General features: G+C 41.1%; 2 protein-coding genes across 2 annotated transcripts; one reads left to right on the plus strand and one right to left on the minus strand.

Annotated features, from left to right (window-relative positions):
* The first annotated feature begins 411 nt into the window (after positions 1–411).
* On the plus strand, positions 412–3,970 carry LOC115676483 (transcription factor bHLH74-like). The gene is made up of 8 exons (XM_030599425.2): positions 412–2,099; positions 2,209–2,418; positions 2,495–2,560; positions 2,646–2,714; positions 3,094–3,165; positions 3,278–3,418; positions 3,506–3,563; positions 3,674–3,970. Exons 1-8 carry the CDS (start codon positions 1,497–1,499, stop codon positions 3,694–3,696), a joined length of 1,242 nt encoding a protein of 413 aa, XP_030455285.1. The 5' UTR covers positions 412–1,496; the 3' UTR covers positions 3,697–3,970.
* Positions 3,971–9,116: 5,146 nt separating this feature from the next.
* Positions 9,117–13,541, minus strand: LOC115676406 (probable xyloglucan glycosyltransferase 12). Its single transcript, XM_030599312.2, has 5 exons — positions 11,663–13,541; positions 11,256–11,564; positions 10,813–11,103; positions 10,296–10,409; positions 9,117–10,172 (listed from the first exon to the last, which is right to left on the minus strand). The coding sequence occupies exons 1-5, from the start codon at positions 12,452–12,454 to the stop codon at positions 9,546–9,548; spliced, it is 2,133 nt and encodes a 710-aa protein (XP_030455172.1). The 5' UTR covers positions 12,455–13,541; the 3' UTR covers positions 9,117–9,545.
* Positions 13,542–25,358: the final 11,817 nt, after the last annotated feature.

Here is a 25,358-nt window from a genome sequence, read left to right on the forward strand (position 1 = left end):
GTTAACAAAAGTCCGAGAAAGGATTACACCGAGGAGGGTAGACATTAAGTGCGTATAATCCTTCACGGTCGTACTAAAATGTAATAGATCTCAGTCGTTCAACAGATCTGGGCGCAAGCCGTTGTGAAAAATCCAAAAGGATAGGTGTCAAGCATCATGGATTAACCCGAAAGAGAAGAGACCCCCCTCTAATGAGCCTTGTCTCCTCTCAAATTTTAAAAGAGAAACTCAAAAGCACAGGAAAAGAAGTAGTAAGCTATGTCTATTGATAAAGAACTTACAGAGGGTAGATGCTTGTGAGGAGGCGAAAAAAAAAAGATAAAAAAAGAGAGGGGGTTTCTGCAATAATTCAAGAACCAGAGAGCTGTTTGGCAGGAGTCGGTCTAATTTTTTTTTGTTTTTAAGTCATGTAGTTAACAAGACCAGCTTCAGAAGGTAAGCAAAGCTCCTCTTTCCTAATGAGTGTACTTATTCACACACTTCCCTCAGTCTCTCTCTCTCTCTCCCTCTCTCTGCTTTGAGCCCTCTACATTTTCTTTTGATGAGCACAAAGATTGAAACTTGACGACGTCTTTCTGCTTCTGAGAAGCCAGTCTTTCTTGGGTAGTATAAGGCGAGAACATCAAGGGCTCAAAGGGTGCAACCAGACGCTCTCATTCTTGGGGATGACTGAGCTGAAACACTTCGCCAATGTCAGCGGTTGCAGAATTCAAGCGGAACATAGTCTTCTTGGCCTCGTCCTGATTACCCTCTGAAAGTACCTTGAAAAGGGTATCTGCAACTTCTCTTTTCTTGGTTAGGGACCACGTGGGTCTAGCTCCAGGAATTGGAATGGTCAATGCGCATTAACTGCCCTAATCATTCTTCTTTCTCTGGTCGTTGCTCCGAATTAGAACTGATTTTTGTGCAATTGGGTCTTATTTAAGCATCCTTGAGCGAACCTTCAGTCTAATTTCTCTCATTTTGGAGCGATGATGCGCGTGTAAGTTTTGAAGCATTTGTCAGTTCTTTTGCCAAGCAGAAGAGGAGGAATCTGCTTTCAATTTGTTGGGTCGGTCACAAATGAGCTGTTTCTCACCAATGTGTCATTCGTTGTTGGTTTTCCTCTGCTTTATGCTCTGAAAGGTTCACTTTCTTGTCTGTAAGGAGAATTTTTCCCCATCTCTCTTCGGGTGGGGTTGTTTAGCGTGATTTGTTCTTCCTTAGAACAATAGGCAAGAGAAGCTGGTGCTCTTGTAGATTTTGTGCCTGATATATCTCGGATTTGTTCACATACTTTGCCTTATTAGATGCTGAAATGAGAGGTTCCTGTTTTCTTCTTTAGCTGCCTCTCTCGATTCCATAAAGCTGCCACCAAAGTCACTAGCTTCTTCTTGAGTCCTGCAATATATCACCAGCTCACTGTGGTCAAACCCACTTTACACATTATACTTTTATAACTCATATAGCGATAGGGCGATTCTTTGAGTGCAAAACTTTGGTTTCTGCATTCTGAAATGAATAGTAGTGGTGGGGGTGGTGGAGATGTTATGGGGTTTCATGATGGAGGCAATAGCGCAGCGAATTGTCCATCCTCGGGCATGATTGCCAATCCATCTGAAGATGTTCCTATGATTGCTATGAGCTCAATGCCCACGTTGCAGAGACCTCCAATCTCGGTTGACCCTTTCTTTGCCTCCGGCTGGGATACACTGGCCTCATTAAGTCATAATGAGAACTATGGGAGTTCTTCGTTGGTTTCCCACAGCAACTTTTCCTCTTATCCGGTTTTAATGGATAACCAAGGATTCGGGAGGAACGGCTCTACTCAACTAGCTCAATGCCTGTCTGATCCGAGGCTTCAGTACATTGGAAGTGGCAGCGTCTCTGAAATGGTCGGTGGCTCCTTTGGCATGTCTGAACTTAATCATCTAGCTAATCATGGGTCTCTGCCAAATAGTGCCTCCAACATAAATAGCAGTGGCTGTGAGAGAAATTCGGAGAAAGGTGCACAATCTTGTGAATGCCAAAATTCTGGAGAGGAACCTGTTGGATCTTCAGCCGAAGTTAGGAGAAGAAAACGAAGCCCCAACCCAAATTCTCAGTCTTGCTCAAATAAGGTGAATCGACTTATGCTGCAACGATGTCAACAATATGATGACTTTGATTTTCTTTTCTAGTTATGTGCATTATTAATGTCATTAGAAAATCGATGTTTGCTTGTCATAGAACAATGAGGGGGACAATTCTGATGTTCCGAGTTTGCAAAACGAGAAGAAACAGAAGATTGAACAGCCTGAAAGTGCTGATTTTACTAACCATAATACCAACCAATCAAAAGATGATTCTTCTAATGGCGGGGAAGCTCCCAAGGAGAATTATATTCATGTGCGAGCACGAAGAGGCCAAGCTACCAACAGTCACAGCCTCGCAGAAAGAGTAATTCCTATTTGCCCTAGTTGAATTAGCCCTTTAGAACTAATGCTTATAGAGTTTAAACTCTTTTCGGCTTCAGGTTAGGAGAGAGAAAATCAGTGAGAGGATGAGATTGCTTCAGGAGCTTGTTCCAGGATGCAATAAGGTAATTAATGGTAGGCCAGCATCTGAGATATGTATTCCTATGATTTTGGGTGGATGGTCACTGTTTTAGTGATTTTTTTGCTCAGATTACTGGGAAGGCAGTGATGCTCGACGAAATTATCAACTATGTGCAGTCCCTGCAACAGCAAGTTGAGGTACGCTTCATGTGGAATATGTTCCTTGTGCTGCGAGACGACGTTATTGTTTTTAAGGAGTTGCCATTAAGGTCTTTGAACAACTGAGGCACTACGTCATGTCCATGTTGTATGCACGCTTTTTTTACTATTTTGAAAACTTAATCTGATTCGTCATTCACCTTGTTCTTATTTTCTCCGAAACATGACAATAAAATCATGTTGCTGTGGTCACCAGCAAAATAAGAAGATGATGCGAGAAAGGATAAATTCTACTGATCCGCAACCTGTGAAGTCATAACAGATGTTAACAACCAAACTGCACAATGACTGTAAATTAGATGGGTTGACTCGTTGTTACCTTTTGTCTCTCCTTTATTTTTATTTTGGTATATTGCAGTTCTTGTCAATGAAGCTTTCCACTCTCATCCCTGGATTGAGCGTCGACTTAGAAAAAGCTCTATCTAAAGAAGTAAGCGGGCAATAATACACTTGATCTTGACAAGATGATTAACATTGTTCGGAAAAAAAGCCCATAAGACACTGCTTAGCGAGTTAGTAACTTCTAATTTTATGGCTTCCAGACTATTCATTCGCGAGGTGGTGGTTTGACAAATCTGGCGCTCAATCCTGGAATGGGCTTACCTAACCTTTATTCACAAGGAGTCCTTAAGGGGATGTTGCCAATCTTACCTAGCACAGATCAGTATCCTCCCATAAATCAGGTTTAGCTGCAATGAATCTTCACACGAAATCTACTCCCACCTATTTGCTTTTTTACGAACTGACATTTGTGACCTTCTCGTGTCTAGGCTCCACTGGACGGCGAGCTTCAAGCTCTTTACGATATGGGTTTCGATTCCATTTCAGGTATGGACATTATGAAAGTGAAACTGACAAATTCGCTCAGAGTTCTCGGCGTTCTTGAGCATTTTGAATCTCTCTTCTAAAATAACTTGAGACTTTTTCCGTTTCCACAGGGCGCATGAAATCGGAGCAATGAATGTGAGACACAAAGATCTCCATTCCCACAGCCGAGGACATTCGATTACTTAAAGCAGCATTCTGTGAATTCAATTCAATCCAGCGCGATCAGAAAAAAAAAGAGTTGTATAGATGATCAACTTGTAACTGTTCATTCTTCGCAATTATTAGTTGAAGAGGATGATGACTTTAAGCATTGACCAGCAGCACACACTGATTCTGGACTCATATTCTGCGACTCCGATTGTTGATGTAGATGGCAAAGAAAATGCAAATCATTCTTATTATTCTAATGGTTTGGTCTGTTTCTTTTATTAATGGAGGGGTCTAGGCCCAAGAAGGAGATGCTCGCCATACCGACCACACACCACTTCGGGCCTCTTAGCAAACTGTCGGGCTCACGATCATGTCTACCATCATCCTCTTGCAATCCAGTTTTGTTGTCGGAAAGCAGTTGCTTCAGTGGCATCTCCTTTATTTGAAAGGATAGAGGCCAAGTCGAGGATAGACCGGGCCCAGCTCATTCTCATTCTCATTCTCACGTAAGTTCGTTCTTTAATCTTCAAGCTAACCGATTAGGAGATTCTTGCTTTTGCGGATGACTTAACCATCCCGAGCCGTATGTTTAAGATGGTATCGGAGATGAGAGGTCTTGCGCGCCATATCCCTCGGTTTCTTTTTACCAATTCACTCGAACGCCATACTAGCTCGACCTTTATGTTAAGGTAGAAAGAATCAGTGCACTTTTTCGGCCATTAACGGGCTTGACTCTGTCGCTGCTCAAAAGAAGGAAGCTATAGTAGCATGTGGTGTATTCACGTACCTTTCTGTCAACAACCCCTACACAGACAATAAAGATGCACTTAATTGAAGGTCGAACCCAAGGACCTACTCGTCTATCCTATGGTTGGAGAGACGATCCATGAAAGCACTTTGTGTGGAAATGGGATGGACAGCAAAGGATTAGAAGTTTCTTCCGGCTGGTTTCACCAGTGCCCACTTACTAATTACGAAAGGTTCCAACGTAAAATTACTACGGATTTATTTTGCACTTATTGTCCGCAATCCTCTAAAACGATTTTACACGTGCTTAGGAATTGTGAGTATGCAAAGGCTGTTTGGCAAAAGATTTTGCCAACAAGCTTAAGGGGTGAATTCTTTGCCCATGATCTGCACTAGTGTTGTTGGCAAAACTATCTACTTCAACAACTACGGTAAAAAAAGCTAACTGGCCACTAGTTTTTGGTGCAACTTGTTGGCATTTTTGAAATTGGAGAAACAAGAGATTATTTCAGACGGACTTTTCTCTTCTTAGCGCACTGTGGACCTGATTTTGGGATATGTTAAGGACATCCTATCGGCTCGTATGAGAGAGAACATATTGTCTTCTCGGAAGGAGGAATGGGATATGTTTGTGGGTTGGACCGTCCCTCATTTTGGTTGGGACAAACTCAATACTGATGGGGCCTCTAAATGCAACCCAGGTCAAACTTCAATAGGTTATCTTCTTCATAATGAATCAGGTAATTGGTTTGGTGGGTTTGTACAAACTGTGGAAGTGTGGTCTTCGCTCAAAGTAGAACTTTGGGTCTCAAAATGGTCATCTCATTGGACATTGTAAACTTATTGTGGAGGTGGACTTGTGAGCGGCTATTTCCCTTCTTCAGAAATCAACTCCCTCTCTCAATTTTGGCGACATTCTCCTTTTTCATATTGGAAAATTGTTAGAGTACTTCCAAAATTGTACCTACTTTTAGGGAAAGAAACTCATGTACAGGTTGGTTAGTAAATTGGATACTTCAATCAAATGATGTGAATGACACTCTACAATTTAGATAGGCACCGAGAGGTTTACTTCCTTGTTGATAAGAGATCAGACATGATTAAGTTTTATTAGGAAAGTAATGGATACTTTCCAAAATTGTACCTACTTTTAGGGGAGGAATCTCGCAGATTGGTTAGCAAATTGATTACTTCAATCATATAATGTAAATGACACTCTAGCATTAGATAGGCCACAAGAGGTTTACTTTCTTTGTTGATAGGAGACTACAGGATCAAGTTTTATTAGGAAAGTAATGGTGCAACTCTAGGGTTTTGCTCTCATTTCTTACAAAAATAAATTGCTTCGATATTTAATATGGGAAAATTACCCAATCATTTTTAAATATATCGTGCGTATGCCAATTTAGTTTTAAACTTTCCAATTTTGTCAATTAGTCCTAAATTTTTGCGCGAAATTCCAATGTAGCCCTTGATTTTTGCTTGTACAATAAGTTTGAAAATTTGGCAAATTTGGAAAGTTTAGTATTGAATTGACATATGTACAATAAGTTTAGGCTGATTGGACAATTTACCCTATTTATATGGAGGATCGATCTTCTTATACTTGTTTTTGGGCCGGAGAAAAATAATATCATACTGGAGAGACGCATGTTTGTTGCACGGATAGAGGAGTACAACTTTTTGTGTATCGAAAAATCAATTGAAATATTCATCTTCAAAATTCAATCAATCCATACGAAATTCAAAATTTATAAATTCATATTTTATTCTAAATATATATTTGCTCTTAATGACAAAATGATGTGATTTATCTTAATTGGCATTTAGTTATACTTACTTGCCACTATGTATATGAGTTGTGACTCTCAAACATATGTTCGAATTCTTATGTTTCATATTTGCTAAAATATCCATATTACTTTATTGATGCTATAATTGACACCAACGTCAATTTTTAGGTCATAAAACTTCCGGATAATTTTACAATTATTACCTCACAAAGTAATAAAAATTTACAACCATGAGTTTTCAACGTTAGAGTTGAAACTTCTCTCGTCAATGCATCATCGAACTTATTGTAAGAAATTTATGTTTTCAATTTGAAAGTCATTTATCACAAAAAATTATACTGCACATATTACTGTCAATTGCATAAACAATTATGTGTAAAGATTTATTTATAACATATGCACAAGCAGGTACCACAGATTTCTAAATTTATTTTTTTTTCCTAATATTTTTTTATTAAAAATTTAAAAAATTCATTTAAGTCATAGGTTATAAATCAACGGCTGTAAAAAAAAATTTGACTTTTATTTCCCAAAAAATATGCAAACATTATCTTTTCTTGTAATCAATAGGCGAGGGCAAACCCTGGCGAGGTCGCCCTGGTCGGGTCTCGCCTGTGGTGTGCAACGGCCTTGCCCAGCCATGGTTGGTGGCCAGTCACCGGCAAAATGAAGAAGAAAAGAAAGAAAAAAATTAGAAAAAATAATTTAAAACGAAAAAATTATTAAAATGTTATTAAAAATTGTCCATAACACCAGCGGTACCACGTATGTCGGCCGGTATTTACGTCAACAATAACCGGCCAAAATTAACCTGAAAGACTGAATTGGCACAAGGCAAATAGGTTTAAGACTAAATTGGCATCATTACAATAAGTGTAGGACTTTTCTGACACTTTTTTCTAGTGAGATTTGCAAGTAAATGTAAGTAAATTGTTTGAACCGTTGGTAATTTTGAAACTATCATATAAATCAAGGCTAGTGATTTCTTGTAAGAGTTAGCAACTTAACGCATTGATAACTTAACAAATATATGTTGGTAAATCATTAGGACAATTGGTATTTTTGAAAACAATAATATAAACGTTGGTAAGTAGGCCAACAAAGAGTTGATAATATTCTATGAAAGTAACTTTTAACACATTAGCAAGCTACATAAATAAATTTGGTTCATTATTGGTACTTTCACCAAAATTGTTGGTAACTTACCGACATGTTATCAACTAAACAAATTACCGGTCCAAATCTTATTACCAACAAGCTTTAACATTGACCGACGCTTTTCACATTTTACCGGCGGGGGACACTGTTCCGAATGTTGTCCTACAAAATGGTACAATCATCCAAGCTACACACCGCTGAAAACTCTTCTTTTGAGATTACTCTCGGAATCGAGATCAAAAGCTACGTTCATCCGGAAAAGGGTCTTAACAGTCATTAAAAGATTCAGCCAAAAGAGAAAGAAGCAGGCAAAAGAAAGCATTTTTTTCCTCTTTCTGCTAATGCCAAGTTTCAATCAGCCTACAGTGAAAGGCAAAGAAAGAGCTGCCGACAATAACAGATAGTCTCAAATTGATCATCTGGAGGACCACTTTCCCTTGGAAACTATACAGCTAGCTCTCTCAATACACTATGGTGAATTTGAATAAACTAGAATTTATGTTTTGAATCTCCAATTCAATGGTGATGTGGAGAGAGAGAGAGAGAGAGAGAGAGAGAGATATATATATATATATATATATATATATTTTGGAGTGGTCCAGGTCCATTGCCAACCATAAATTGGTGAGACAAGAGAGTTTGTACTTTTGAAGATGGGGATGGGCCACACTCTCCCCACCCAACAACATCAGACAATCACAGACAGACTCAACACACACACTCTCCCATGTGCTTGTCATTGTGCTTAGATAAAACAAGGCTTACCCACTATTTACTGCCTTTAAATTGCAATTTTCATAACCACAGCTAAAGCTCACTAATCCATGCTTGGCCCATTTCCTCACTAACAAGTCCCAGCTTCAATGCCCTTCTGAGGGAAATCACAACAGAGAATGAGAGCTCAAGCTCAAAGTCACTTTTAGCCGATCATTCTGAAGGATAGAGCCTGAAAGGTTAGGTGGAGGTGGAGGCAGGATGTTAGTGGTAGCACGAGGAAAGAGCCATGTGCATTGCATAACTCATCCGGGGCAAAAAAAGGTCATTTGTGAGAGTATGGAAGACCTATAAAATAGAATGCGCAGATACTTGGATCTATTTTCATGAAAGTCAGAAAACCACAAAAAAATAGAAATAGAATAAACCTTTCCCTGCCCCCTGAGAACCAGCAAAAGTTTCGCTGGGCAAAGGTGAAAGAGACTGGAGGAAAAGACAGATGCCCTTGGCGTTCACCTGCTTCTTTCTTCTAATTTAGAAAATAGAGCTAGCCATGAAGCCAGTGGAAATTTTCCATTGGTTTTCACAATCCCCCTGATGCCAAAATCCAAACAGAGAATACTCCAATTGCTTCGATAACAGTAGATGCAAACTTTGAACCTCAGTTTTTGTCACCTCACTGAAATACCTTAAATTTAGGTCAGGAACACAGTAAAGGGCAAGATACTGCACGGGTAATGATGCAATAAGTGAGCCAATGATGGCCCTTTCTTTCTGCCTCAAAATAACAAATTCTTATGGTAATAAAACTGAGGCAAGACAACTGACAAGAACCTATACACCAATTCTCTGAAATGAAGATATATAGAATGTTCAGACAAGGGTCCTACAACCCTAATGGACTAAAGTATACTCATGAATTACCTGGAACTGAACCAATATAGGCAGAAAAAAGCAGCAAAAACAGACGGGTCATCAAGGAAATCTGCACTGCAAGAAGAAGTGATCTGCTTCAACTGTAACCGGAATCACTTTCTGAGTGTTTTGAACAAGAGAGTATTTCTTACAAAAGAATTGACTCAAAAACAAAAGAATTCAAAAGAAAAAAAAATAGAGAAAGCAGACTAAAAACATCAGGACAGTCGAAAGCATCCCCGTTGCCAATGTGATCGTCTCTCCAAGATGGCAATTCCTGTTTCTGTCCACTTTAAGGTTCTTTCTTTTTTTGTATTTGGGTGGAACTGCACTTAGGTTTATACAGAGGGTGGAACCTAAAGACAAGAAAAGCACCACCCCATTCCTCTACAACTTCTAAGGATTCCTCTGCTCGTGTACAGTATTATTTGCGTGCACTGTCCACCCATTCTCTGGCTTCTACATTCGCAAAATATTAGCTGAGTTATCAACTCGGGAGCTCGAATTACTCGACCTGCTCGCCAATCAAGTCCAAACCCACCAGCAAGAAAGAAATCCCCTGAAACAGCAAAAAGTAAAAATGTATGCCCTGAGCCGACAATAAACTCCTTGCTGATGCCGTGAGAAGAAGAAATGCCAAAGAAAGCTCTTTCACATAAATCCTATTATGCTTCTTCTTTCGAGAAGCTAACTTCTCCTGCTTTTGGATTTCGTCTTTCATTTCCTCGAGATCAGGAACTGATACCCCTCTTTGGTGCTTCGGCTCCTTATCAATTAAAGCCAGAAGGTCGCCCTCAGAAGAGCGACCAGATTTTTTGGTCACCACCCACTCATACGCGCTTCCTAGCTGAAATAGTCCAGATATCATTGCATTGAACTTAGTAACGGACATGGTGTTCTCGAAGAGGAGGTAAGGGACTATGAACGGAAAGGATTTCGGAGCAGGAAGAATGTTGAGAAAGGACATGGTGGCTGGAATGTAGCATACAACCCAAGCAGGTAGCTCGGCCTCGGGAACAAACATAGTCATAGGAAGGATGATACAGAAGAGGGTGAAGGAGTAGAAGGGCAATATGAGTTTTCGGAGCAGAAAAAACAGAAAGATCATATTAAACTTCTTCCATACGCTGATCTGCATTGAGAAAGACAAGAATCAGAAAACCAGTAAGAGTCAAAATTTTCACACTATTTACTCAAAAGACATCATTAAGCCTGATAAAGAAGGACTAACAATAACTAAGGAGATAGTAAGTACCTTGGATCGGATAATGTCAAGCAAGCACAGCCGAAACAACTGCATTGGGCCAGAATGCCATCTGTGTTGTTGCTTCCTGTAAGCTTCGTATGATTCTGGCAACTCACACTGGCACTGTAACATGCAAAAGAAAACATGGCACATAGCATCTCAATACACTGTTTAAAGATCTATGGGATAACCAGACTTGATGACTAAAATAACAACTCCGTTGTGAATTCTGCGTTCTGAAAACATCATAGCTAATAAAATAGAAAACACTAAACTGAAGGATTAAAATGTGCTTTGGAAGTGCCAGGTTCAAGTTATATGAAGCTACAAAACTATAAAAACGCACATATATCGTCACTTAATATCTGTGAACCACTACGGTGATGCAATGTGAAACACAACTCAATAATCCTTTTCCTTAATAAACTTAGATGTTAGCAAAACGTGTGCTAGATTCTCCAGTAGATATTTTACAGTTGATTCCGCTTCATTTTTACTCAGAGATAAGCTGAAAAGTACCATTTACCTCAACATCATTCAGGAAAACAAATTTCCAGCCTCGAAGGTGAGCGCGGACAGCAATATCCATGTCTTCCACCGTGGTTCTCTCCAACCAACCACCAGCATCCTCTAGGGCCTTTATCCTCCAAACACCAGCAGTCCCATTAAACCCGAAAAAATTGATGAAAATACCATTTACTTGCTGCTCCACCTCGAAATGGAAAGACAAATTAATGTTCTGTAACCGCGTAAGCAAGTTTTCATCCTTGTTGACAAAGGACCATCTTGCCTGAACTAGTCCCACCTCTTCATTGTCCTGAAATAACAAATTGGACATGACAATTAGAATACACCCAGTTCGAGCATCACAAAGCTAACAAATCCCACTCAATTATTACAACGACCACAGTAGTGCTCATTTGTTCGGCCAATTCCACAACTCGGGTTGAGCAAGAGACTAGTTAGTACCTTGAAGTGAGGAACTGTCCTCTTCAAAAAGTCGGGAGTGGGCTGAAAGTCAGCATCAAAAATGGCCACAAACTCATAATCCTTTACATAGCTACAGTTCATGGCAGACTTGAGGTTACCAGCTTTATAGCCATCTCTAATTACCCTATGCCTGTACAGAATGTTGGCTCCTTCCTGCTGCCACTTTTGCACCTCGTCATTAATCAAAGATTGCGTGGTCGGATCGTCCGAATCGTCGAGAACTTGAATTAGCAAGCTCGATTTCGGCCAATCCAAATTACATACAGCAGCTATTGATTGTTGATACACCTACAAAAAGAAATTCCTACGTATCAGATAAAATAATCTCTTCCAGCACTAAATGACTCGAATTTTTTCAGCATCAACAGTGGGGTAAACATTCTCACCTCCTTCTCGTTGCACATGGGAATTTGAACAAGAACCATGGGGAAGAACCCGTTCTCGCCTGATTCAGGATCGACTGCAGCTCCGTTCTCTTTGGGTACGGGCTTGATCTTCTTGAACTTGATCCAGAAACACCCCAGACACAGAACAAGCCTATCTATGCTCTGGATAAGAAACAGCACAATGCACGCATTGGCCAAGAACTGCAACGGCGGAGCGAGATACTCCACCCGAATCAAAACCCACCCCGAATATAAGGAATTAAAGGCACCCTTAACCCCTAAAGGTGTAGCTAACAAGTATTGCAATTGTGGAGCTCCGAAATGCCAACCCTTAAAGTATGCAGCAACCTCGAATCCTAGCAACAAAATCGACAACCAAAGAAACACTTTTATACACGCATAGATCCTGGACTTCACAGTGGGGTTCTCCTTGTCTCTGCCGGCGCGAGAATGGTTGGTCTCGGCATCGTCGGCATCAGCGTCGGTCCGTCCGGAGGCGACGCGGCGCCGCACCGCGGAGGCGAGAGTGAACGTTGCAGCGGCAATGGAGGTGAGGCAGCCGGCGGCTTTGTGTGCCTTGAGGAGCAGGACCCAAGTAAGCTGCTTGGCGTTCTTGTTCCGGCCCTTGTCGCGGGCCCGGCCCGACGGTGTCGAGTCGCCGCCGCCGATGAGGAAGTCCTCCTCGGACGGCGACTCGAGCTCGACCATGGACCAATTGGGGTTCTCCATCTTGACGACCACGGGAGTGCCCTTGTGGCCCTCTTTCGCCCACCAATCAAATGAGGGCGCCATTGTTGGTCTTGGTCTTCGTCAAACTTGATCTAGGAAAACACCCACTTCGTACAATTTGGTTCGATGAGCTAAAGATTGGAGCTTTTCCTATTTCCGCAAGATTTAGCCGAGTCCCAGATGGGGAAAAGCCAAAAAGAGCTAGGAATTTAGTCTCATTCTTGTCCTAGCGGGAGAGACACACAAGCCGCAGAGAAAGAGAGAGAGAGAGAGAGAGAGCTTGTGTATATTCAGATGTAAACCAACTGCTTCAGAGGAAGAGAGACAGAGAGCGAGAGACGCGTGGAGGAAGCAACAGAGCGAGGCGTCTCTAGATCATGGTGACATTGGGAGAGGAGTGATACGGGGGAATGAGAAGAGGAAGAACACGGAGAGTTCTAGAGAGAGAGAGCGTGGTGCTTTGTATCGAGAGGGAGAAGGAGTACGAGGGAGAGAATGGGATGAGTCCAAAAGTGCTAACACATTCGATTACAGCTTGCAAAAGGTGGTCTCAAGTGGCAAAGAGAGAGAGGGAGAGGGAGGGAGAGAGAGAGAGAGTGATGTACAGACAGATATAGAAAGAAAAGGATGGTAACAGCGCAACACGTCTTTGATTTTGATTCCGAAATCAATTACCAAAGAGATGGAAAACAAAACCCTTGTTTTTTCACCAAAGGAAACTCCTTCTCTCCGTCCAAAAATTGCATTCTTTTACATCCTCAAAACTTTTACCGCGCGACACCGGAAGACGACCCAGATTTTGAGCACACGGTAAAATCATCCGCCGCCCCCAATTCATGGGACCAAGACCCGCTTCTTCCAACCTTGGAACATTTCGATCGCACTTAACCAAGAAAACTGTTCCAAGAATCAACAAAATCGAATAAAAAGACTCCTCCTTGACGAAGATCTCGTTTCCAAATTTTCCTGCAGATCAATTGACCACCTACCCCTCTTGGTTCTCAACGAAAAACCAGAACATCACCCACCACCCGTCAAACACCCTTCCTCCCCACACACGGTAATTTCACGGACCCAAAAGATTGTCCTTTTCATCCCATTTACTTCCTCGGCCTCGGTCTCGATCTCGGTCTTTGGCTTCGGCAGGGCGTTTAAATTTCGCAGAAAGACAAAATGTCAGTAAGACCCCCGCTCAGGACCGGTGCGCTAGGGACGAGAAACGATCCGATGATCGGGCAACACGAGAACAAACCGCGAGATGTTCGACACGACACGCGATTCCCCTTTACCCCGCGCGTGCGGAATGCGGATGCTCCCTACCCCCCCTTCCGGGATATTGGTCAGAGAGAACCTTCGAGGAATTCCTCCTCCCTCTTCTCCTTCCTTTTCCTTCCTTCCTTCCTACCAACCTTCCTTCTATCTGTCGAAATTAATGACCAAGAAAACGGTACTAATGACACAATGGATGAAAAAGCAAAGAAAAGGGTCTCTTTCTTCTCGTGGGTCGGGGGACGAACGGCAAGCGGAAAAACCAGAGGCGGAGGGAGGAGGGAATGAGGGAAGGTGGAGGAGGGAGAGGGTGGGGGAGGAGCTTGAAAGGCGACGGCTTGACGAGGCAACAACCGTCCGTGTCCCAACGTGGCAAAAAGGTGGTAAAGGTGACGTCTTTCGGAGGAGGAGGGTTTGGTTTTTTTTTTTTATCTCTTTCTTTCTATTTTTTTTTGTTTCTGGCGCATTCGTTGTTTGTTCTGCCACTTCTTTTATTTTTTTTTATTAATTCCTTTTGGATTTATGTCGGAAACCAAAAAGTAATTTTCAAGACCGTGGTTCTCGACTTGTTTGGAGGTATATATACATATAAAGTGGGTGGATATTTGGATTTTTTTCAAATTTTTTGTAAAATAAAGACGCATTTTAAATTTTAAAGATTCTAAAACATTGGAAATGATTCGAAAGATAAACATATTTTTATATTGGCGTATTTTTTCGAAATTTTTCGTTTCGGCTTTTTATAATCATATACCGTGTTATCAAGATCGCGACATCCCATTATTGAAGTGGATAAGTAATTGAGATGCACTTATAAATTACTTTGCCCGTCTTTAAGGAGTTAGTAAATTTTTCCTTGGATTAAGATGATCCGGAGTAACTTTAGAGTGTTTTATAAGTCAATTTACGGAATTTCAAACACAGGATTGGATCCTTTTATGTAAATTGAAAACATTTTAGAACTGTACTTTATTTTTATTTACTTTCTAGACGTTAATTTTGGAATAGTGATCGGGATGAAAGTAAGGTATTTGTAAAGTTCTCTATAAAAAAAAGTTGTTGAAAATGCATACGCTAACACGCATAACGAAAATAATAACCAACCTTTTTTATAAAATTGAAAAGAAAAAACCAAAGAATCATAATGACAGATATGCCTTTAAGAAATTATCTGGACACTTCTAAATTAAAAACACATCATCTTCTCCACGTTGTGCACTCATCTCAATTGTTGCGTATCGAGTATTATGAATTTTTTTTATTTTTTTCCTCGTGATAATGATGTATTCACGAGCGCTTGAAATTTATGATATGTTCAAAACATTTTGACACGTGGTAATTTGGACGGTCAAAATCATGCGTGAGAGCACTAAGTTAGTGGTAAAAGTATTGTTAATTAGGAATTTGGTTTTGCTATTTAAGTATTCAAATCACGGCCCAAGAATCTAGTTATGGATTGATTATTTTATTTTAGACACGTATTATCTCTATTATTATTCAACGATTATATAATTACCTTTCGTTTTCCAAATATTTTCAACTTAAAATGATTAGTGGAAGAAAAGAGACATGCTATCAAGTATGTATATGTATATGTATATATATACATATTAAGTATTGAAAGGGGCGAAGCCCAAAAGTTATACCGAAACTCGCCTAACGAAACTAGATCTGACCTCATCTCTTATCGATAAAGGAATTTATAATACAACCATGAAGCTATCACCTCTAGATGTTCCAATCTTAGGCCCCTTTTGTTTCGCGAGAATTGAATAATTTGAAAAATATTTTCCTAAAAATGACTGCTTGTATCGCTTGAAATAATTAGTTGATAAAAAAATTTTTCATCACCAACAGCAATTAATGTCTAAATATCTTCACGAAAGATGATAACATTTGTTGTCCATTCATTTTTATAAGAAATATAGACAATCATTTTTAGAAAAAAAATGATTTTCAAATAATTTATTTTTCGCCAAACAATCGGCACAGTAAATAGAAGTAAAATTTCTAATTCAAGCGCCTACATGTGTTTTTTTTTTCTTTATTTGCATATTATGAAAATTTACGTGGCTCATTTACAGCAGTTATGTCAGGATGGGCATTCACATGGCTGACGGCGATGGATCTTGTTGCCATTTAATTGACCATAAAATCTAAAATTATTTTTTATATAGGCGGAAGAATTGAATGGTTCAAATAATTATTCAATCCGCCAGCTTCAATAATATTTAGTGTGATGTCTCGAATCAATTAAGACTAATCCACAACATTGGACAGGTCGGAAATTATTTAGACGGCACGACCAAAGGGGTCAAGGTGCGTGCCCTAGCTAGCTCAACATTAATGTCACATGGTCCGGACTATACTTCAAATCAAATTAGATCTAGCTACTATCGTTTTATCGCGGACCCGCGACTTAAATCGCATATGCTCTTCTTTCATTTATTTAGAAAAGAAAAAAAAATGAGAAACTTTTGTAAATTAAATTATACTTGAATGCTTTTGGAGGGGCCAAGTTTGGCAATAGTTTGTTTAATCTGGCTGGAATTAAATTTGAATGATTTTGGTGTGAAAAGATTGGGAATTTATTATTATTAGTAGTAGTCTAATCATGAGTTTGACACCAAAGTCAAGGCAAAGTTGAATAATCCTCTTTGTGATTAGTTCAATCATAAGACTTTATGTTTTTAACCAATGAAATAAATTATGATGACGCAATTATTGCGATGGACGCCGAATAATGGGTTGTCCGTTGCATCTCGAAGTATGAAACTCAGTCAAAATTTTGTTTTATGTTCGATCTGTGCCGTTACTAAATAATAATTTAGTATTTCGAGACTACTGATTTCAAATTATAGTAAATAAATTATTATCAATAAAATTATAGTTAAGTTAAATTTATTAGAAAATTCTTACAATCAAATACAGGAATTTTCACTTCATTCCATTCCATTCCCACGGTTCATCAAATAGAGATATCGGATTATTTCATTCCAGTCCATTCCATTATTTTCATATTCCCTAATTTCATTCTATTCTGCCGTACCAAACGCAACACTGAAGGTTTTATGCATAAACATGTCGTGTGGTGTAAATTATTGTAAATCTCAAGTTTGGATTGTTGTTCTATTAAAAAAAAAGGTTAGGGTTGTTACAAGTCTGTCCGTCATGATTTGACCAAAGATAGGACATTCTAATCATATCAAGAGATTCGAGGAGTGATGATTTTTGTCAACCTAACCTTGATAGATTGCAAGAAAACGATGTTTTCCTCCAACCAAACATTTGAGTATGTAGCTTACAAGTTACGTATGTCTCCCCACACGAAAGTGCAACGAAAGTTAAATGGGAGAGATGTTCTTGTTTGTAACTCGTCAATCAGAGATAAGTTGTTATTGACTAGTTGATTCATCAGTATGATTAATTATTGCCAAAATTATACATAAACAAATGAAAGAGAGGGAAAGGGTGTGTACTTTTTTCAAGTGATTTCCTTTTTTCGATTTTATTTCGTGTTCTGATTTTCAATTAAATCTTCAATTTGTGTGAAAGCGATCCATTTTAGTCTATAAAAGACACAAAAGACCATACCATTGTACCCACCTGCGCATGACCGAGTTGGTAGGCGCTTTCCTTCCCTCCACAGAGGTTCTGGGTTCGAACCCCCTCTCGGTTCCGTAATTTAAGTGAGGCCCCCTAGCGATGGGTTGCTAGGCTAGTCTCCCCCGAGGTATAGGCGCCCCGATTATCTGTGCGGGCTCGTCCCCGGGGAATGGTGGCGGATCCTCGGTTACCAAAAAAAAAAAAAAAGACCATACCATTGTAAATTGTCTAGAATGTCTCATTAATTTGAAAAAGTAAACCAATATTTTTATCAATCTTGATGGAAGAGGTACAGGGTATTTCGAGAAGATCTTTGAACCCCAATCAAATTATGAGGACGGAGCAATTCAGCGATCTCTTGTTATACGATGTAATTTTTTTTTAACCATGATTTAAAACAACAAATGTCAACATCTACTTTTCCATTTGACCCAAAAAAAACCAAACATCTGCTTTTCCTCGATGGAGCATCTCCAGAGGTTTTCGACATTAGCTCGAGGAAGTTCCACAAAAATGAAAGAGAAGAGTCGAAAAACGAAACTATTTACCAAATGAAAAATAAAATAAAACTAAAAATGAGATATTCCCCCCCCCCCCCCCCCCAAAAATATACATATTTTTATTTATTTATCAATTTGCATTTTTTTGGGTGGAAAATCGAAACGTCGAAAAAAGATGCTCGAAGCGCCGTGACCTTTTTTACCGCTCCCACGTGGATTCAACGCGCGAGTGCCCGCGAGTCGGCGTCCGCAGTCGCCGAACGGGGGGACTCATTTGTGGACCGGACGGCGAATAGTCCAAAAAGCCCCTGCCCCATTTCGCTGCCACCGACAATTTTCAGACGGGGAGGGGACGGAGCCCGAGGAGGGGCATTTCCGGGATTCCACATCCCGCCGGGGGCCCCATCCCGGGAGCGGACGCGAACGGCCCCCGCCCGGCGTTTACGGTGGTCCCTCCGGCAGTGAATGCCGCGATGGGGACGTCTCGGCCCCTTCCCTCCGTGGTGTCCCACCCCTCCCCGGCGCCGGCGGTCGGCGGACCGCCGCGGCCGTCGGGGACGAGCGGTCGGAGGAGAGCCCGCGTGTGGGACCAGCGGTTCGGGCCGCGTCACGTTTCTCACGCGACGGAGCAGGAGCAGGGTACGACTCTGCCCCGAGTCACGTGAGATGGGCGAAGTGGGTGGGACCCAGCCTGCGCTTTATCTATCTATTCATTTAATTTATTTTGCACTTTTTTGTGCTTCTGTGGTGTTCCTTTTTTTTTATTTTAAATATTCCTTGTTTTTTCGAAATTCAAATGCCTTTTCGGAAAAATCGAAACTGGGCGCGCAAAATGGAGGAGGATGGGGGCGATTTTGGACGTATTCGACGACGCCAGAGAGATGTGCTGTCTGGCTCTTTTACCCTCTCTCTCTCTCTCTCTCTAGCATTGTGTTTCTGATTATTCGATTTGTGCATATTTTAATATTATTATAATTATAATTACCGCAGAGAATGATGTAATTCGGTAAAATTAAGAAAATCTTCTTTCGATTATACTCTTACAATCGCTTTTTAGACTATAAATGATAACCGTTTTATTTATATTTTTCTCGTTCGAAAATAAATAAAATGTAAATTGCCAGAATATTTCATTTTTCTATTTCCTAACAAAATTTAATTTCAGAAATAGCATTGGAATAGAAATGAGAAGTTAAAATTCTTCTCATTGCTCGCTCCCGCTACTAGTCGGTCGTCCACTCGCCGCCCAACGCCGCCCACTTGCCGGTCGCCGCCTCCTGCCATTCGTCGTCTCCAGCTGCCAGCTGCCCTCCTCTTGTTGGCTGCCCTCCTCCCATCGTCGGCCACTGTCTCTCGCCGCCGGCCGCCCTCTTCCTGCCGCCGGTCGCCTCTGGCCACCGCTCACCTCCCACTGTCGGCCGCCGGCCACCGTTTCTCGTCGCCGGCCGTCCTCTTCTTCCCGCCACCGGTCGCCTCTGGCCACCGCTCACCTCCCATCGTTGGCCGCCGGCCACTGTCCACCGGCCACCGCTACCGCCTCCGGTCGCCAACCTCCCCCCGCCGCTCGCCGTCCACCGGCCACTGTCTCCCACCGTCGGCCGCCCTCCTCCCTTCGCCGGTTGCCTCCAACCGCCGTCCTCCGCACTGGCCGCATTGCCGTCCGCTACTCGCCACTTGCCATTCGCTGCCACCGTTCGCCATCCACTCGCCGGCCATCCGAGAGAGAGAAATTTTGTGCCGTTATCAAAAAAAATTTTGTTTAGGAAACAAAAATTTTGTGTCGTTATCAAACGTATTTTTTTGCTCAGAAACTCGTCCAGGAACAGAAATAGAAAAATCTGGCTAGAAATTGATTTCTGAAACAGATGAGCTGTCATCCGCAGCCTTAACGACCAATCGCAACAGTTTCAATTCCATTCATTCCCCCCATAGCCCAAAATCCACGAAACAAAGGTATCGACGAAACTATCGCTATCTTGCGTTCGATTCTCTTATTTTTTTTTTCATTCCATTCCCTGATTTTGTGTGTGTGTGGCGAGAGATGATCGAGGGAAGGGGGACGATGCATGTGCATCGAGGGTCCGGAGTACCTCTCTTGATTTCTTTTTGAAATTTCTAATTTGCCGTGACAATGTCATACGGCTAATTCGCCGCTACTGGTTTTAGAAATGGTAAATAATTAGGCAATTTAGAAATGGTAAATAATTAGGCAATTTCAAACTAGTCCCTAAATAAACTGTATGAAAATATTCAATATTGTCCTTGAAATTAAATTAATTGAAAGACAAGATTAAATATTTTTATAAAGTTTATTTAGATTATTTTAAACATGTACGAAAAGTTTAGAAATTACATCAAACAAATTAAAATTTCAGAGATTACATTATATGTTGGGTTAAAAATTCAGAGAATTAATTGAATAAATTAAAAGTTTAGGAATTATATTACGCGTTGGGCCATAAATTGAGTGACCATTTGTGTCGCTTTCGAAGACTTCAAACGACAGCACTAAAGAAAAAACAAAAAGAAAAGAAAAGAGAAAAAAAGACTTTAGATAGAGAGCCTCGAGAAAGGGGCTTGACCGGAGGAAGAATCCAACCAAGGTTTGTGTGGTGGCCAATAATGGCGCGCGGGGCATTTCCGTAATTTGGAGCTGCGGCGGGGACGGAATCGGAAAACCAACCTCACGACAGGGGACCAGAAAACATACACGGACTCCCGGGGGTGTTCAGGTCTCGCCACGTGGCTGGATGACGTCGGAGCAACGGCGGGATCGTCGGACGAGGCGATGACCGAAGGTTTTGCGGTGTCTGGCGACGCCGACCGTTTTGCAATGACCCGGGCGGCATCGGTCGCCTGACGCACCACCGCGTCGCTCGCGCCGGCCCCGCCTTCTCCTCCACCGGCCACCGCCGACGGTCGGCCGTCTCTGCCGCCTTCTTCCCACTTTGCTTGACGTCTCTCTTCGTCCTCCGCCACTCCGCCTCTCCTCATCTCCTTCGATCGCAACCTCGCGGCCTCGTGTTTGAGGTCGTCGACCCGAGGCAACTTCAAACATCGAGCCATAGTTCAATACAACTTTTGCTAAGCTCGCTCGCTGTCGGCGATAAAAAATAATCTGTAATTCATTACTTGCTGATTGACATGCGAAAGCTTTCGATTACAAAATCAACTGCCAACACGGATACTATTTCATCCGATGATGGAATGTGCACTTGTGATTGACCTAACAGAAATCTTTTAATTTTATTTCACGCCCAAAGAATTACAACCGACACATAAAATGTCAGCTAGCAAATTTCTAATTATACTCAATTTTGTACGGGATACGGTGGGGGGGCAACGTACCAAATACTTGGGTTCGGGTGCTGGGAGGAGGACACGTGGCGCTGCGGGAGGATCCAGGGCGCACCGAGCCAGGCTGGCCTGGGTAGAGATAGATAGGGTCGTCGCTTCCCGTCATCCGCCGCAGGTCACGGCGGCTCGCCACCTCAACATTCGCCATCCATCCATCCATGCATATAGATGTTGTGCGTTATCCAAAACCGCGAAACCGAGACCTGCTCTCCTTTTGTCTTCGGACCGACCAAATCGTGTTCGCACGCACGGTGTCTTTCTCGTTTTCCCATGTCTATTTTCCCACGAGTCTTTGAGCTTTGTCCTGATTCTCCATTTCATTGCCCCACATCCTAAGTCCTCGGCAGCTTATTTCCCCTATTTTCCTTTGTTTTTCTTTTCGTTTTATTTCTATCAATCACCGTACTCTCTCGGCCGTGCTTCGAGCGGTGAGGTATAGGAGTGAGTTGTGATAGAGAAGTCTTAGGTCGGAGAATTTGATGTGGTATGGAGCAGTTAATATATCCTAATTGGCCCATGATTCGTCGGCTTAAGCTTTTGAGTGGATGTGAATCCAATTGATATGGTAACGGGATCGGAGTTGCAAAATATAGATCATAGGAGCTCACACGTGAAGGGTAAATTGTAAATTGTCGAGATATATGTCTAAATTGTGTAAGGGAAGCACATGCCGGAGGAGCAGTTAATATATCTTAGTTGTTGCTCATAACTCGTTGACTTAAGCTTTTTGTAAACGTGGGTCAAGTCAAACTGACGGGCTCGAACTTGGAGCGCTCCCTCTCGGCAATCTCCCGGGACAAAGGTGTCGGGTTTCTGCTCCTCCGCACGTGCGTTTGACAGTCAAGAAAAGCCAATCTCACAACAACAACCATTTAGCCATCGTGAAACAGGTGTTCCTCGCACTAAAAAATCGACCCACCGACAGATTTCTAAGGAGAAAGCCAGTAAAATGTTAGGAACGCCAAATGCGATTATAAAGTGAGAGCAATCATAGCAGCACCAACAGCAACGTGCACGTTTGGGTTTTGCATATTCTTTTGATATTTGACTGGACCAGCTGAACTTTAGCACTTTGAACCCACGTGTCCCTTTTACACACGCGCGCACACAAACGTATATTCCAATTTCTGGTCGAAAAATCGATTTATCAAGAGATTCATGACACAAAAAATCTTAAATTGGTACACTTTGTGATAAATTTATTCAAATTAATTTTTTGACTATAAAAAATCCCAAACTAGTATACCCGTGACAAATTTACCCTCCATTAGTTTCCGTTAAATTTTATGGTCAAATTGCTGAGGTGGATGACACGTGGCAGTTGGCAAGTGTACCGGTTTAGGGTTTTATCACTCTGTTTGTCACAGATTTACCAATTGATGATTTTTCGTGGTATTAATCCAATTTGACGAAGGGTAAATTTGTCACAAGTATATCAATTTAGGGTTTTTGGTGATCAAAAAATTAGTTCTGAGTAAATTAGTTACGGATGTATCGGTTTGGGATTTTTTGTGGTCTAAAAGTTAGTTTGGAGTGAATTTGCTATAAGTATATCGATTTGGGGTTTTTCGTGATATTGACTTTTTATCAAGATAAGGGTGAGCATTGAACGAGCGTTGAACTAAGTAGTTCACATGCAACTACGGAAAAATAAATAGACTATGTACAAAGAATCGAGATTAACGAAGCGAACGCCGGACATTTGTCAATGATGACCCGAAATTTCGTTACATTGTCGCGCGGGCCAACGTCACCAATAGGGCATAACATATGTTGGGGACACAAACATTGCTTAATTTAATGCACGCGTTATCTAGCTGGCCCCTTTATTTCCATTAGCCGTCCGCTTGTGCAAGCATTACGAGCTTGACAAACATTAATTATGGTCCAACACCTTGTCCTTGGTTGCCACCTAATCTTTTGATTGAAACTTTATGTGTACAGGTGCCCCATAGGGGGGTTCCTACGTTTCTTGATTATTTTCTTAAATGTTATAGACGGATTTATATTTAATGGGGTCAGCCAACCCTCGCACGAACACATGATCGTGTCGATGATGTCGGAAATCAAGTGAACTTACCTGTAGTCTATTATTTGATCCGTGAATCAAGTACCATACATTTCTTTTTTTGTGTCATTGCGCAATCAACTTAGGGTGCGTTAAAACTTCATGATAAAAGAAAATATTTTCCTTAGAGATGATTTACAAAGAAACTAGTTAGTTTTCATTTGTTTGGTGATATTAGGAAAGTGATTTCCTTCTCGCCAAGAGGCAAAGTCATTGTTTTATAATCTGAACTTGTTGTTTTCAGTGCATGAAAAACGATCTCCGTAGATTAATTAGTTTTAGAGTGTCTTGCTGAGCTTGTTGTGCTGTAATTTGCTTCTGCGATTAAACGACATCTCTTTCTCCTTTCGCTCCTTTTGAGGTCGACCAACCAAACCCTAATTTCCTGTTCTTGTTTTTGTGGTGATGACCTATCAAACCCTAATTGATATATGATGTTATTGCATCGCGCACGTAAAATGCGAACGTAGGACAAATCTATCGTTGTCTGTTTTGTCGTGTAACGATGATTCGGAGGATCTCAAAACGAAAGAAGATACCGGCGGATTACGTTGTACTTCTTAGGGTTTCAAGCAATGAAATGCACATTTAGGGTTCTTGAAAGTTATCAGCTGAAAATAGCAAAACAAATATGTACTTTTCCAAGTTAACCTTGGTCCAGAAAGTACAATATAGTAAAAATAAATCTGAAAAAAGCGGGTATTACGCCGCGCGGATGGGCCACGAAGCAAGAGTTTCGCCCAGTTGCATCGGTTTACTAAGGAAGTTCTTGAGAAAATTACCAAAAAAGCCTTTAATCTTTTGCATTTGTGCCAATTCAGTCTTAAACCTTTTAATTCGACCAATTGAGTTTTAATCCTCGGCGATGACCAATGACCGGCGATGGTCGCCCTTGCCAAATCTAGGGAGGTCAAGCCTCGCCTGAAGCTGGCGAGGGAGAGCCTCATCGGATTCTAGCCACGGTAACCTCACCTGAGGCCGGCAAGAGTGACCCTCCCCAGTCGTCACCTGTGGCCGATCGCTGGCCATCGCCGAGGCCCGGCTACCGACGGAAGAAGAAGGAAAAAAGAAAATAAATTAATAAAAAATTACAAAAATTATTCACGTCAGCATCAGTCGTGCCATATTGGACGGCAGGTATCCACTTTAGCGGTTTTCGGCCAAAATTGATTGGATGAATTATATTGGCAAATTGTCAAAATGTTTAGGATTAATTGACCAAATTGAAAGGTTTAAGACTGAAATGACACAAGTACAATAGGTTTATAACTTTAATGGTAATTTCCCTAGAAGTTCTTCTATAAACATTTCAAATTAAAGCATTAACATTACGAAAAGTTTCAAGTTCGAATCCTCAAACCTTTCGTCTTATAATTTTCAACATCAACACGAAAATTGTTATCTTATTTTGCATCCTTTTCTTTTTCCGTAATGACTAACGACTTAAAAATGTTGGTTTTAGTTTCCTATGATATTTTGTCATCAATTTTACTAAACCCTTATGCTAATAAATTTTGGCTCATGCCATTTTCACTCCTCGAATAATTTTAGACACACCTTAAAATCTAATGGTCAAAGGTAACCTCGCTAGGAGCACATAGTGGTGAGATTGATGAAAGAGGAAAAAAATACATACCTTTAATGGAAATCAATCAATCTAATGATTTTTAGTATCGCTTTCTAAAATGCTGCTTCTTCTTCTTTTGTATTCAAATCGAAGATGTTTACATGTTTGTTGCTTTCTTACGAGAATCATCTAAGATTCGAGTATGTTAATAAGTTTAAAGGTCGGATTCTTATTTAAATGAATATTAATAAAGTACATTTATTTCCAACGTCTCTAAAGTTTAATATAACGACATGGTCCAATGAGGGTGGGGAGTGGTTACCGACTGGACAAGGAGCTTCTCCTGGCAGGTTTTAGGATGTCAAATGGGGCACGGAGGAACTGAATTGTACACCGAATAGGAGGAGGAGAGCGATTCTCAAATATATAAATATTATATATATGAAAACTAAAATTAACTCACGGAGGCGCCTTTTGACCGTGCTCATGTGGGAGCATTCCTAGAATGGGTGACCTCTTGTGAAGATACCCATCTATAAGCCAAATGATAAAACCGTGAGACTTGATATGGGACGGGCCAAAGCGGATACAATCACATTA

Source organism: Syzygium oleosum, unplaced genomic scaffold (assembly GCF_021117445.2).
Source record: "Syzygium oleosum isolate NSW1041296 unplaced genomic scaffold, Sole_v2.1 Sole_v2.05, whole genome shotgun sequence".
NCBI lineage: Eukaryota > Viridiplantae > Streptophyta > Magnoliopsida > Myrtales > Myrtaceae > Syzygium > Syzygium oleosum.